General features: G+C 36.0%; 1 protein-coding gene and 1 long non-coding RNA gene across 2 annotated transcripts in view; both read left to right on the top strand.

Moving 5' to 3' along the window:
• Positions 1 to 9,355, top strand: part of LOC131968604 (transcription factor SOX-13-like) — a 47,281-nt gene extending 37,926 nt beyond the window's left edge. The window contains exons 12-14 of the mRNA XM_059329558.1: positions 2,968 to 3,138; positions 6,140 to 6,356; positions 9,070 to 9,355. Coding sequence (XP_059185541.1) covers positions 2,968 to 3,138; positions 6,140 to 6,356; positions 9,070 to 9,355 — 674 coding nt within the window. The remainder of the gene's footprint in view (positions 1 to 2,967; positions 3,139 to 6,139; positions 6,357 to 9,069) is intronic.
• A 1,101-nt stretch (positions 9,356 to 10,456) lies between these two features.
• On the top strand, positions 10,457 to 15,654 carry LOC131969206 (uncharacterized). The gene is made up of 2 exons (XR_009394093.1): positions 10,457 to 14,557; positions 14,600 to 15,654. It is a non-coding gene; the product is annotated as an uncharacterized LOC131969206 (long non-coding RNA).
• Positions 15,655 to 16,575: the final 921 nt, after the last annotated feature.

The following is a 16,575-nucleotide window of genomic DNA, read 5'->3' on the forward strand; positions in this document are numbered from 1 at the left end:
GAACAGAGCAGGAGCTGGAATTATCCTACATCATCGGCTAATGCTAGTGCTCACTTGGGGGTCATCCCTATGTTCCTTTTTTTAGAAAAAAGGTCCTATGTTCCCCGTTTTTACCAAATGGGTCCTATGTTCCCTGTAGCAATACATACAAAAGGTCTGTAGATAATGCCTGATAATGTAATAAATTCCTGATAATGTAATAAAAATCTGCACTTGTGTCCATTGAAAATGTAATAAAACCTGATAATGTAATAACTTCCCGGTAATGTAATAAAGTGCATTTCCCAACAATGTAATACACTTTTTACCAATAATGTAATAAAGTATAACACCAAGCACCTTTAGATTTCAAGAAGCTGTTGAATGCATTCGTGTGTCATGGATACCTCGTTTGTGAAAAACGGATGAACGGGTCAAAAGTTAATAAACATTCAACTTTGACCTGTTGGTGGCGCTAGAGCTCTTGAGCTAGAGTTGTCTACACATTATCACCACTTGAACTCAAGTAATGGGTGTTCTGCTGTTAAATTATTACAATATTGGGGAATTATTACATTATCAGGACTTGCTAAATGAAGGCTAACCTGATAATGTAATAACCTCCCATTAATGTTATACTTCATTACATTATTGGTAAAAAGTGTATTACATTATTGGGAAATGCACTTTATTACATTATCAGGAAGTTATTACATTTTCAATGGACAAGTGCAGATTTTTATTACATTATCGGAGTTATTACACTAAATTTGCACAGCAGCTACTTTCTGGTTACTTTGCAGTTTGTATATTCCCACCTCTAATCATATTATCTTGCATCGAGGCTTAGCTTTTTCCTTTTAGGGTTAGTGTTGGGTTAGGTTATTTGCATATGCACGTCAAACAGCCCGTAGGCCTACATTGACCTATTTGCCATGGAATTTGGCAGTAATGGTGGAAAAAGTAACAGACCCGGGAAAAGCAGGGAAAAAGGGTCAATTGTTCCCCGGTCTTATACAAAGAGGGGAACATAGGACCCGGGTACATAGGGATGACCCCCTAGCTTGCTAGCTTGGTTAGCAAGCGACAATTATTAATAAAAATAAAACAAGCCAACTCCTTAGAACACTGAGCAACAATGAACAAAACATGTTTAAGAGAACAAAATGTTCCAGTTGTTGAAGTGAAAAGACACTATGAAAGGTGAAAGTTCTGAAGTGAAAAATACACAGTGCACAGTGGCAGCGAGCTGTCAATCATCCGGTAGTCCCGCCTTAAACATCCCCAGCTTTTGTCGTCTATTTTACTCTAAATGGGACCATGATTTAGAAAATGAAAATCATGCAGGATATTCAAATAATGAAACTATCAATTGAGACCATAAAGTCGTGACAATGTTTGCTGAGGTCATAAAGTCAGTAGTAGGGTCATATTAATATTGACTTGCATTCAGCGCTCTCTCTCATTACTGGTTCAGTTTTAAAATTGTCATCCCCATTTGTCACTTAGATAGAAAAACATGAGAAATAGGGTTGACATTCTGAAATGTGCTAAAGAATAATGTGCTTATAACAGCTTTTCAAAGGCAGTACACTATACTTTTTATAATCAAAAATGTTTTTTATTGCCCTCTCACAATATTTGGACTGACATTTCAATACCCCAAAATAACTTCTACTCCTACCTCCACGTTCAGCTGTATCACAATATCTCATCATCTTCTTGAAGTTTAATAGCTTTAATGAAAACGGAAGTTTCTGGTACAGACCCAGGATGGAGAATGTGGGTGGGGAAAGTGAATCATATCTGCATGTGAAATAGGATGTTTGTGGGTGAAGAGAAAGTTTCCCTTCATTGAGTAAAGGTTAATATCTAGGTGAGGTAGCAGAGACCTAGTTAAGGAGGAATGAGTAACATATTGTAGAGGCAGGAGTTTGGTGTCCTCACTGCAAAAGAGGTGTGTCTAAAAACAAGATAAAATCACTAAACCTGAGGGAAATGATCTTGCTGCATGGACAGATAACTTAAATTAAAATGATTTAAATCCAGGAATAAGCATGTTGAACACTTAAAATTAGAAATTAACTCTTAAAACAAGATAAATTAAAGCTGCAAGCAGCGATGAACTGGCCCGAGCAGAGTGAACTGCAAATTATTAGATAATTTATCTAGTTTTATCGAGATAATTTATCGAGTTAATTTCTTATTTTAAGTGTTCAACATGCTTATTTCTAGATTTAACAATCTTTATTTAAGAAATCTTGTCAAGTGAAATTATCTGTCCAGCAAGATCATTTCTCTCAGATTTAGTGTTCTATCTTGTTTTTAGACACACCTTTTAATGACATGCTATTCCCTTCCAACCAGTTTCATAATCATCAATGTTCATCGATGTTCATCCTGCTGATAAAATCAACTTTTATCAGCAGGATGAACATTGATGTTTTTATTGGGAAGTTAACATAGCAGCATGTTTATGAATTACCAAATGGAGATTCAATAAATCATTTACAGTTAAAAACTGCAAAACAGAGTTTGGAATTGTTTGAAATCAAAGTTCAAACATTTGAGAACATAGTGAGTTAAGTTAGTCAGTTTGTAAGGAGAACAAGCTTTTAATGACGTTAATAGTTCCAGTCTACTATCACTTAATTAACTTGTCTTCTCAAGAGAGTTTTGGAAAATGAAAGGATAAGCATAGACAACGCTCACACAAACCTTCCAGCCAAAACTACCACTGAAACTGGAAGCTAAATAAACATTTGAAGGGATAGTTTGGGATTCTGAACATTAACTTGTATGAAATACTTGCCAGTAGTGTTGCGGATGCAAAGCTGTTAGCTTACTTTTTGAGCTCTGGTGTCAGAATTCTGGCCGGTTCAGATCTGATATTGATATTTTTGTCACGAAACAACAAGGTTTTACACTACAAAACTACATGTACACTTTTTTGCAGTGCTCCTCTGACTGTAGTTGTCTTTCCTGTAGGTGCCCTGCCCGTCTCGGTCCCAGGCAGCTACGCCGAGGCCCGGCCCCCTCCCTCCTCGGGCCACATCAAGAGACCCATGAATGCCTTCATGGTGTGGGCCAAGGACGAGCGCAGGAGGATCCTGCAGGCCTTCCCCGACATGCACAACTCCTCTATCAGCAAGATCCTGGGTGAGCCTAACACTGGGTGGGGGGGTGGGTTTCACTCCGTGCCTCTATTCTGAGACACTGCCTGGCACATGTGAGGGCACCCACAGCCACCTGCTAGTCCCACCAGACACACACACACACACACACACACACTGGCCTGGATCCCTTTCCTTGGACCAAACATTTACATTCCATTCTATTGTGGAGGGCTTGTTGTCGGGAGCAACCACCCTCCACACGGACACACACAGACATGCAGACGTGGACACCAACATTCAAGATTCAAGATTCCTTTATTGTCACTACACAGTCACACAAAACAAACAGAATAAGAGATAAACCAATATAAACTTAAACTAAATTGTTTTGGGTTTTTTCAACAATATATTTATTGAGTTTTGTTTTACAAAATTGACACATAGGTCTTCAATAGTCCATTCCTGAATATAGCTAAAAAAATATGTTGACTTATGACACAATATTGACAATATCATAAAAGTCAAGGCAGTGAGTTATTGCAAGTGCACATATTGCACATGTATTGGTAAAGTGTAGCTGATAACTACAATACATAATGTGTTCTGAATATAGAGTGCGACAGGATGTAAACATGTACTCAGGTTGAGCACTGCAAAAAGCCAGCCCTTAAAAATAAGGGGGAAAAAGTACAAAAATTAGGTGTATTTTGCTTAAAAATAGCAAAATTATCTGCCAATGGAACAAGAAAATTTGGTTTGTCAAGACTTTCCAAAACAAGTAAAAATATCTAATCTTAACGAACCCAAAAATACCTTGGAATTAGTGTATTCTAACTAACAACAAGTGCATTTTTCTTGATTCTAATGAAATACATGTGACCTATTTCCTCAATATGTTTAAACATATTCTTGAATTAATAAAAAGTAAATGCTAGAGCCATCATCTTGACATAATGATATGCATAGGCATTATATTTCTTGAAACCAGCAAAGTCAGAGTAAAAAACTAGTGAACTTTTCTTGATACAGCTACAAAGATTTTTATCTGTATGTAGAATATTTTTCTTAAAATTATTGAAATAAGGCAAAAGCTGCTGAATCTTTATATCAAACAAGTGAAACAGTCTAAAATGAGAACTGCTGACTAAGAAGAAATGTCTTATCAGACAAAAATAAGCATATATCCCCTTGATCTAAGATATTTAATCTCTTAAGAGTTATTTTTCTGATGATTATGACAGTGTTGAGTGTGTGTGTGAGTGCCTGGCACTGCTCAGTTCATGTATGCTACTTTTTTTAGAAGCTCTTTTTGAGTCTATCAGTATGTGATATGATGGACCTGAACCTTCTACCAGGAGCAGTTCAGACATCTGATCTGTCCAGGGTGGGACAAGTCCTTCAGGATGCTGAGGCATACACTTAATTACACTAATTACTACATTAATACCTCATTTCAATCTGCAAATAATTTTGACTCCGGAGCGCTCTACCATGGTGGGATCATAGAGATCCATGGTTGCACCAGTTTTCACACCAATTACTAAAACAGCTAATCTGACACCTCTGTGGCTGGAGATGTGTTAACTACACCTTCATCCAGAGACGAGTCATTTAACCAATCAAATCATTTTTGTTCTGATATGAATTTAAAAATCCTGCAGTCTCATGTACCACGCTGAAACACTGCAAAAAATGGGCGTCTAAAAACAAGATAAAAACACTAAATCTGAGGGAAATGATCTTGCTGCATGGACAGATAATTTACCTTGACAATATTTCTTAAATTAAGATGATTAAATCTAGAAATAAGCAAGTTGAATGGTTAGAATAAGAAATTAACTCTTAAAACAAGATAAATTAAAGATGCCAGCAGTGATGAACTGGCCCGAGCAGAGTGACCTGCAGAATATTTGTTTCTTAATAAGATAAAAAAAAACTTTAGATTTAGAAGTGTTACATAATTTATCTTGTTTTAAGAGTTAATTTCTTATTTTAAGTGTTCAACATGCTTATTTCTAGATTAAATTGAAGAATTTTAATTGAATAAATCTTGTAAAGTGAAATTATCTGTCCATGCAGCAAGATCATTTCTCTCAGATTTAGTGTTTTTATCTTGTTTTTAGAAACCTCTTTTAATGACATGCTACTCCCTTCCAACCAGTTTCATAATCATCAATGTTCATCAATGTTCATCCTGCTGATAAAAGTTGATTTTATCAGCAGGATGAACATTGATGTTTTTATTGGGAAGTTAACATCGCAGCATGTTTATGAATTACCAAATGGAGATCCAATAAATCATTTACAGTTAAAAACTGCAAAACAGAGTTTGGAATTGTTTGAAATCAAAGTTCAAACATTTGAGAACATAGTGAGTTAAGTTAGTCAGTTTGTAAGGAGAACAAGCTTTTAATGACGTTAATGTTTGTCTTTAGTTCCAGTCTACTATCACTTAATTAACTTGTCTTCTCAAGAGAGTTTTGGAAAATGAAAGGATAAGCATAGACAACGCTCACACAAACCTTCCAGCCAAAACTACCACTGAAACTGGAAGCTAAATAAACATTTGAAGGGATAGTTTGGGATTCTGAACATTAACTTGTATGAAATACTTGCCAGTAGTGTTGCGGATGCAAAGCTGTTAGCTTACTTTTTGAGCTCTGGTGTCAGAATTCTGGCCGGTTCAGATCTGATATTGATATTTTTGTCTCGGAGGAGGTCGAAAAAGTAGGTTTGCGACATTTCGCGAATTTGCGAGAAAAAAACAAACCGGTAGGCGAAAAAGGGCGTGGCCTATATCACGAGATTCATCACAACTCAGTGAACGCGTGGATATAAGGACTTATATTTAAAGTTTCATGAGTTTTGGGGTATGTTCAGGCAGTGAAAAATGCGATCATTTGGGAAGAATAATAATAAAAATAAATAAATAAATAATCATTCGAAATACAATAGGGACCTCGCAGGTGGTTGCCTGCTCGGGCCCTAATAACCTTGCTCCACGGTCCCTCATCCTCCTCCTGCCACTGTGTGTTTGTCTTCAGGCTCCAGGTGGAAGGGCATGTCCAACCAGGAGAAGCAGCCTTACTATGAGGAGCAGGCCAGGCTGAGCAGGCAGCATCTGGAGCGTTACCCCGACTACAAGTACAAGCCCCGGCCCAAACGGACCTGCATCGTGGAGGGACGGAGGCTGAGGGTGGGCGAGTACAAGGCCATGATGAAGAACCGCCGGCAGGAGCAGAGAGCCACCTACACACACAGGTAGAAACCACGTCACACACACACACACACTACTATCACACAACATAATGGCGGAGTGTGTCCCTGGCACACAACACTGTCACTACATTGATGAGAGTTTTCTCTGCACCTCCACACAGTGGAGACAATGGCTGCAGCTCCCAAAGCTCTTCTTTTATTCTGAAAGAAGACACAAACAAAATGGAGTATTGATACGGCAGCTGGGCTGTTTTTCAGTCTGTCCTCGACGATGAATAGCATCCCTCGTCATTGTTCCCTCGAACTGCTCCAACTAGTTAAGCTGGAGGAGTTGGAGGTTGGAGCTGTTAACAGTGGTTGGTTCTGGAGTGTTTTTCTCTTTCTTTGTTGTTTTTCTTTGCTTCTTAGACTCTTATAAACTCTTATAGACTCTTCTAAAATACAAATAAAACTTTAAAATCACAATGTCAACCACATTTAATTTCTGATCACTTTCTTTAAAGATCTTTTCTTTAGAATAACTGGGATATTTTAAAGCCCATTTCCACTTCTTCTTCAATGATGTTTGTTTGTCAGTGCTGTACAAACAACAGCACCATACACTCAGTGTTCTCACTACATAGAAACTCTGGAATAATGTAGCTATCATATCCATATTCTGCCCTACAGAGTCTAACTGCAGTAACTAGCAAAGGGTCAAACTGAGAAAACTTAAAAAGTTTTTTAAGGTTTTTTTTTAACTGGCAAGCCAAATTAGTTATTGCTAGGTAAGTGATATGACACTTATTTCTACATGTATTGATGATGTCATTTTTATGCTCAAACAAACTGATGATTAATTTGACCTTTGACCTCAAAAATGTAGTTACTGCACTCTGGTTTTGCTGTAAAAGGTTCTAATAGTTATGTTGTTGTCTTCTTTCAGCTTTTATATTTTATTTTCAGTGAATAAACATTTTCAAATTAATTTTGTTATAAGCTCTATTCAAAGATTTGCGTATTTTAGACTTAATGTTATAAAGTAATGTTATATTTTAGTCTTAATATATTTTTATCTTACTTTTTTACTTCATCACTATCTAGATGATAATTTCCCTATCAAATAAACATATAATCTATATTTTTCTTTTCTTCACTATTCAACCTAATGAATGGAAGAATAGAATAGAATAGAATAGAATAGAATAGAATAGAAATAGAAGATACACTATATCACCATCACAGGTTTCATGTTTAAATTTGTATATATCTCTATATCTATTTTGAGTTAGATTTTGTAGTTACTGCAATTTCATATAAAGCAAAATTGAAATCTAAAACTTTGTCACAAGATAAAACAGACATCAAGGAGTTCATTTTTAGTTCAATAATAATAGTTTTTAGTTCAATAATAATAGTTCAATCATAACTCAATTTCGACCAAAAATGTAGTTCGTGCAGGTAGGCTTTGTAGGGCAGAGTACTGGTATCTTATAACCAGTTTAGATTATTTCAACTTTGTTTCTGGTGAATCATGTTGTGTTTATCAGTATAGCATGGCTGACAGGTGTGAATACTACAGTGAGCCTCAGTCACCATTGCTATGGAGCAGAAGCCAGTCAGGCCAATACAAGACGCTTTGTTGTTGAATTTGGGAACAAAAACAATGTCATGGTTACTGAAATCAGCCAATGGACCCAGAATCACAAAGAAAATGCATTTAGGTGACAGATTGTATTTGTTTGTGTTGTTTCTCTTTTGCGTCACACGCTGTTATGTTGCATTCAAGTGTGCAATACAATTGATATGTGCAAAACATTCAGTCTACCTCATCTATAAATAACAACATTTTCAGTAGCCATTTATTTATTTTTATACTCATTTATTACATCACATGTCCTTGTTCTTGTCCTTGTTTAGCTAGGCATTTAAATGTTTTTACTCATGTTGTTTTGTGTTATGATTGTCATAACTATGCACCTTATACAGTGGCACTTTCAATTGAGTGGTATAGTGAACTATATAATGACAATAAAGACTATTTGATTTGATTTGATTCCTCAGACAGTCCCATTTCCCAAGTTGGAAAATCGTTCTTTCAGCTTTGGTGTGTTTATGAGCTAATTGAGAAATTAACTTTTAAAACAAGATAAATTATCTAACACTTCTAAATCTAAAGTTTTTTTTTAATTTTCACTCTGCTCGGGCCAGTTCATCGCTGCTTGCAGCTTTAATTCATCTTGTTTTAAGAGTTAATTTCTTATTTTAAGCGTACAACATGCTTATTTCTAGATTTAATAATCTTAATTTAATAAATCTTGTCAAGGTAAATTATCTGTCCATGCAGCAAGATCATTTCCCTGAGATTTAGTGTTTTTATCTTGTTTTAGACACACCTCTTTTGCAGTGATGTGTCTTGCTGAAAAGCATCTTAGCAATCATTTTTTACTTCATTTTTTACTCCCCTAAACTTTTTCCGTACACAAGCTCGCCCCTTTGACATTTAATCAAAGAGCTAGATTTATTTCCCTCATCTTTTGTACTGATGAGTCACCTGAGAGACTTTCATGTCCATGAATGGGACTTCCTGAAACAGCCACCCACAATCTTGGATGCTGTGTTTACTTTTTTTCTCTATTTATGGAAACGAAAACAATTTTCACCTTTAAAAAACAAGAATGAAACTTAATGAATGAATACTTTTGAATGTCTGATGAAACAGTATTGTGTTCTGAGTCACAATCTGATTGTACATGTGTCACTTCCTGTCTTTCAGTCAAACAGAACCACAGCAGATCCATTACTCCCACAGCGATGGCCAGTACCCAGGGGGCGCCAGCTCCGTCTCGGTGGCAACCATGCCCTTCCACCCCGCCTTACTGGAGCACTATCTGCCCCAGGTACCCCCCACGCTGCGTCGAGTGGAGGGCCAGGCCACGCCCACTTCCCTGCCCAGAGAAAGAGAGAGAGAACGAGAGAGGGAGCGCCCTCCGTACAGCGAAGGAGAGGAAAGTGACGGGGGAGAGAGGAGCGAGGGGGAACTGGTGCTCCTGACGGACTGAAAGGGGGATGGTGGGAGAGGAAGAAAAGGAAAATGGAGGTGAGGGATGAGAGGGGGGGGGGGGAGGGGTAGCTGAGGAGGATAGGGTGCTCTTTTTGACTGACAGAGAAGAAGAATGAGAGGATGAACAGGGGAAACGGAGGGATGTCACTGAATGAGAAAATTGAGACTCTGTTAAGTAAAAGTGAAGAGAAAACATCATAGTCACTCCTTTGTAAATTAGTTGTTTTCAGTGAAACCCTGACCTACACACACACACACACACACACACACACACACACACACACACACACACACACACACACACACACACAGGCATAAAGGCACACTGCAAAAAAGGTGTGTCTAAAAACAAATAAAAACACTAAATCTGAGGGAAATGATCTTGCTGCATGGACAGATAATTTACCTTGACAAGATTTCTTAAATTAAGATTAGTAAATCCGGAAATAAGTAGGGTTGTCACGATACTAAAATTTTCAACTCGATACCGATACTCAGGAAAATGTTCGAGACTCTGTACCATTTTCAATACCACCTGGATAAAAACAAAGACCCCAAAATTTAACAGAAATATTTTTATTAACAAGAAAAATGCAACATGTAAAAATGAACAGAACCACAGGTTAAATATGTATAATAAAAAAAACAGTTGTGCAAAAAGAGTGCAATTTTGATAACAAGCTTCAGGTCTGAGGTAGTGCAAAAAATAAAAAAAAGACAATAAACAATAACCATTAGAACAATATTTTCGGCTGTGTGTGTTGCTGTTTGGTTGCAGGTCGACTTTTCTCTGCTTCATTCTGAGACTTCAAGAGAGAAAATAACACTTTTCAGTCACCAACAATTATGTAAACTTATCGATACTTTTGAAAATGAGTATCGAATCCGGATACAACGTTTTAGTGTCAATACTTTTTTGAGTATCAATACTTTTGACAACCCTAGAAATAAGCATGTTGAATGCTTAAAATAAGAAATTAACTAGAAACAAATAATTGTCAGGTCACTCTGCTCGGGCAAGTTCATCGCTGCTTGCAGCTTTAATTTATCTTGTTTGAAGAGTTAATTTCTTATTTTTAAGCGTTCAACATGCTTATTTCTAGATTTAATAATCTTAATTTAATAAATCTCGTTAAGTGAAATTATCTGTCCATGCAGCAAGATCATTTCCCTCAGATTTAGTGTTTTTATCTAGTTTTTAGACACACCTTTTTGGCAGTGCAAGCTCTTATCTGACTAATTTCCCTTCATAGACATGTCATCAGCTGCTTTGTTTTAGAATACAAAAGTCATATTGAAGTTTTATCATCTTGTCCCTTATGTGTCTTGTTTCAAACCAGATCAGTTCTATAGATTTGTTCTACCTGTTAGACAGCAGAGGAACTTCTCTGTGGCTGAAGCAACAGGCCAGTGATTATTATGATTAGCCTTATGTTATCAGTATGTGAGTACTGCCCCCTGCTGGTGACGGCTGGTTATTACTAAATAAAAACACAGGATGTCAGGCCGCTGTTGACAACACAGACACTAGTTTCTAATATATAATAATCATAGTTCAGATTGTCCCGTTAGTGCGTCACCTGGAATTTGGAAAGTGTTAAAACTGTCAGACTCCAGTTTGCTTCAAGCAGCAAAAACACTGTCCTACGCTTCCCATAATGCAACTTCACACCTTGTTACATTAGAGCGTATTTTCCTGGTAAATGTCCATGTTGTTTCAAACCTCATACCCCATTTTCAGTCTATCAATCAATACATTTTAATGGAAACACTTTATAATAACTCTCCTTCATAAATGGTAAATTAATAGTGAATGAAACTTTGCTTTATAGTAATTTTACTGTTAAACAATGAAATGATAATTAATAATGTTTCATAATTATTAAAAATGCTAATAATATAATTTATTTTCAGTTTTTTGTTGCACACATTACATAATAATTCATATACTATATTAATTATTTGCTCAAAATTCAAAATTTGCTCTACAAAAAATTATAATACCTTGTAAAATTGTGAATAAATAATTTGTAAAACATCTATAAACATGATTTAGATGTATATAATTGGCGCACACTTTTTTTTCTTCACTTTTTTATAGATCACTTTTAAAACATTTATTTGGGCAAAATCAATGTAACTTGATGCTTTATAAACCACTTATTAATCATTAACTTATAAGTATAAGCAATAGGTGCAGCTTTATATAATAGCATTCCAGATAGAGTTTATAGATGTTTACAAAACTGTTTAATCCATTGAGAAATATTTAATATATCATGTTTATACATACTTTACAAAGTACGTATTAACCATGTAACATCAACATTATAACAGCCAATCAAATAATGTTCATACATGGTTTACAAATCAGTTATTAACCATTGACAAATTGTTACAAATATATGGTAATGGCCATGAGACACTTCATATACTATATAAAATGTTGTATGTGCAACAATAAAATAAACTTCAGCTTTAGAGATAATTACCAAACATGAATGATTATCAGATCATTGTTTGTTAATAGTAAAAACAATTAACCAAAATGAAATTAACTACCACTTTTAGGGCTGCAACTAACAATTATTTTCATTATCGATGAATCTGTCGATTATTTAGACGATTAATCAATTAGTTGTTTGGTCAATAAAATGTATGAAAATATCAATGAGTGTTTCCCAAACCACAAGATGATCCTCAAATCTCTTGTTTTGTCCACAAACCAAAGAGATATTCAGTTTATTGTCATAAACGAACAAAGAAACCAGAAATATTCACATTGAAGAACCTGAAATCAGAGAATTTGGACTTACTGTCTTAAAGAATTGCTCAAACCAATTATTGGATTATCAAAATAGTTGACGATTAATTTAATAATCGATTATTGTTTGATTAATCGAATAATTGTTGCAGCTCTAATCACTTTACCATTTATCAATAATAGCTATAATAAAGTGTTGCCTTTTATTTGTCACATGAAATCATGCAGGGTACAACTTGTGCATTATTCATAATAAAGCAGAATGTAGTAACTTTATAGAGTTTACATTTGGAGTCTCTAAGATAACCCCTGATGACATCATCAGATGATAACTTCAGATGATACAATATGTCTTTAGATCAGCGTCAGTGAAAAAACATGGCAGGTGTCACTTGTTGCTTCCCATACATTAAGTGACTCCCAAATTTATTTGTAAAGCACATTTCATACAAAAATGTCATAAAAAAGCAAAGGAAATGGCGTTAAATCCCTAAAATGCTCATTTAAAGGAAACGTTTCCTTTATGGGTGGGGGTCTCTCTCTGCACCTAACAATCAGACTGCCATAGATCATAGTGAAGAAGTTTCATCCCAGATAATGTACAGTAACTTCCCAATCTAACCCTCCTCTTGGTTGTCCTCACACATCACTGTTGAGTTGAGCTGTGCTGTATGTATCTGTGTCTCCATGGCACAGTGGGTTGACCTCAGCCTTGCCTATTTTTATACCTCCGTGTTTGCTTCTTTGAGTGTTAATTGATTGTCGTGTTGAGCACCTCCTATCTGTGTATCCAAATATCAGCTGTTGTTGTTCTTTTGTTCTTTTTTTTTGCTGCTTTTGAGATGCAGCCTCCCGCAGTACTGCAGAAAATATCCATATTCAACATTTTCACGCATCATCATTTTCTTGGTACCAGTGCTGCATCAGGCCTTATTCCAACATGCTGACATCCTGATGGTTTTTTTCCTGTAATTTCCTGAAGCCGCACTGGAATTACTTTCAGATTTGAATGCTGAAAGTAAAATTAAGTTTTTGCAGTGACGGATCAATTGGCCTCACACTGCAAAAAAAAGGTGTGTCTAAAAACAAGATAAAACACTCAATCTGAAGGAAAGATAATTCCACTTGACAAGATTTCTTAAATTAGGATTGTTAAATCTAGAAATAAGCATGCTGAACACTTCAAAAAGAAACTAACTCTTAAAATAAGACATATTATCTAACACTTCTAAATCTAAAGTTTTTTTTATTTTGGTAAGAAACAAATAATTTGCAGTGCACTCTGCTCGGGCCAGTTCATCACAGCTTTAATTTATCTTGTTTTAAGAGTTAATCTCTTATTTTAAGCGTTCAACATCTAGATTTAATAATCTTAATTTAAGAAATCTTGTCAAGGTAAATTATCTGTCCATGCAGCAAGATCATTTCCCTCAGATTTAGTGTTTTTATCTTGTTTTTAAAAACACTTTTTTGCAGTGCACTAAATAGACTAAACTGTTGTCTTCTTATTTCATCTTTTATTTTCCTGTTCCAAAGACCTCTAACAGAGAGGTCACATGGGAGCAGAAGCTGTTCATTGTCAGAATGTTAAATGGAGAAATGAGCTGTCGACACGGTTAACCAAAATGAAAAGTATGAGTAGAAACAACATATTTTGGTGACTGAACTTCTGGTCAACTTCATGAGAACACAGACATCAAAACTATCCGTGAATCCTCAGTACCATGTTGGCTATGGGGCTCCATGCTAACAGTTTAGCTTGCTGAGTGATTTCAGGCTCCATGTTAGCGTACAATATGTTCACAGGCTGGGCGACTTGATATGGTCAAAAAGACATGAAAATGTCTATTATACTGTATATAGATTTTTCTATATTGTTTCTATCCCAATGTCGAGAAAACAAAAAACCATCAGCTTTGAAAACACTCCTGATTTTCTAAGTAAAACTAACTTGAGAGTGATTATTTAGTTTTTCCTTGTAGGAAATGGGAAATCTTTCTAATTCACAATGAGGTCCCTGCTAATGATGCTACAGTTTAGCATACACTCCCTAAGTGGCATTAGGTTCCAAAATGGATTGATTGTGTTAACCTACCATGTTTAAAGTAAACAATAATATGGAATTAACTAGTGTCATCATTGTACATAATAAATTGTTGCAGTTAAACCGGGGTCATCCCTGTGTTCCCCGGGTCCTATGTTCCCTGCAATCTATCAATCTTTACGGTAGACTCTCAGCATGGCCAGCAGGCCTACCATCACATGGCCCACCTTAGCTCAAGCAGCACAAAACTTAAATTTGCACAGCAGCTACTTTCTGGTTACTTTGCAGTTCATTTGTTTGCTTTTTAAATCTAGGATTACTCATGTTTGTATATTCCAACCCCTAATCATATTGTCTGCATCGAGGCTTAGCTTTTACTTTTTAGGGTTAGGGTTAGGTTAGGGTTAGGGTTAGGTTAGGTTAGGTTAGGTTAGGTTAGGTTAGGTTAGGTTAGGTTAGGTTAGGGCAGGCATGTCCAAACTATTCCACAAAGGGCCGTGTGGCTGCAGGTTTTCGTTCCAACCAAGCAGCAGCACACCAGACTTGACTCACTTAATCAACTGATCTCAGTCTTCAGACAGTTGATTGGTCAAACTGTGTGCCTTTGCTTGGTTGAAACGAAAACCTGCAGCTACACGGCCCTTTGTGGAATAGTTTGGACATGCCTGGGTTAGGGTTAGGTTTAGGTTAGGTTAGGTTAGGTTAGGGTAGGGTTAGGTTATTTGTACCGTATGTGTCAAACAGCCGTAGGCCTACATAGGCCTATTTGTCATGGAATTTGGCAGTAATGGTGGAAAAAGTAACAAAGCAAAGAGGGGAACATAGGACCCGGGGAGCATAGACACACTCTCCATAATTGTATGTAATGAATTGTTGCAGTTAAACCTATATGTATGACAAAAGAAATGTTTTCAATTCACTGCTCAGCAGATGATGATGACATTGCATCAAATACAATAGTGCCATTAAACCCTGCTACCTTATCCTCAGTATATTAAGCTAATAGCAGCATGTTGCTATTAGCATGTAGGAATCTGTGGCTAGCACTTCTGAGAACATGGGTAGTTTTGGTGTCCTTGTTCTCATCACTAATCATATTGACCAACAGGACAATTAAAAAAATCTCTGTGTACCTCAATAACACTGGGGTCAGTCCACTTTTTGCTGACTGTATGACGAATCAAAATGTCGGGAAAAGACACATTTCAGACCTGGGGGCTCATCCCATACAATCAGGGTCAAGGCTGTAGAATAAAGATGCTGGCTTTGTGCACAGTGATGGATATCAGAGAAAAATGTTTATCTTATTTTAGTGGAGACATGCTGAGGAGTCACCTGTCGTTCCCCCTGCTGATGTAAATATAGAAAGAGACTTTATTTTGTTTATAAGAGCCTGTGTAATTTAAAGGTGTATGTTTCTCTATGTTTTCAGAGTTTTGTGTTGATGTTTTTTTTCTTGAAAGACAATAAATTGGTTGTGCTAATTGTGCTTGGTATGACTTTTTTTTTAAGTAAGTATGCGTGTGTATGTTTGAGACAAGGTGGAATCTCTCCCAGCAGGCCTTGGTTCAGTTGGCTCAGTAATTACTTTGCTCCATAATTGAGTCTCCCAGAGGTCGTTCCCACAGTAACACACCACCTCAGCTATTTTCAACTCATCTCCACATTTACTCATCATATCAGCACAACAGCATATTCGCATCCACGTTTTATTTTTTCCCTTTAGCTCAGATGGTAAATTTGCAACACGTGAACTGATAAATCACATTTGAAATGTCTTGGTAAAGTTGTTTTTTTGGTTTAACAGGAGACTTATAAAAGTGAGTATGTTCATTTGTCAAGCACAGCTGATCCCTACATTGCAAAAAACAACTGACAAAAAATAAGAAATAAATAACTAGAATTAAGCAAATACATGCTCGAAACAAGTAAAATTATCTGCCAGTGCAGTAAGTACATTTTCCTTTGTAAGAATGCTTTAAATAAGTAAAAATATCTAGGCACTGGAAAAACCAATGATAGCTTGAAATAAATCCAAATATACTACTTTTTGAGCAATTGTGGCTTAAATAGCCCAACTATAACACTGTAAAATTAAAATAATATTAAAATAAGCCAACAATACTTGAAACTAGCACGTTTTGGTGAGAAGAAAATGTTTTTTGAAATAGCATTCAAACTACATGCAACTAAAACTCACAATTGGAGCCAATATTTTAGGTAACAACTCATCATATTCAACAGTTGAATAGCTTGAAAAGCATGAAAAAGCTCACAATGTCAATCCTAAAAACAAGTCTTTAAACAATAAGATAATTAAATAAGCCCATAATAATACTACTAATAAATAAATAAGCACATAAATCTATGGTCAGTGGGTAAATTTTACTCAAAACAATATAATTAAGAT

The sequence above is a fragment of the Centropristis striata genome, chromosome 3 (assembly GCF_030273125.1).
Source record: "Centropristis striata isolate RG_2023a ecotype Rhode Island chromosome 3, C.striata_1.0, whole genome shotgun sequence".
In the NCBI taxonomy this organism is placed as follows: Eukaryota; Metazoa; Chordata; class Actinopteri; order Perciformes; family Serranidae; genus Centropristis; species Centropristis striata.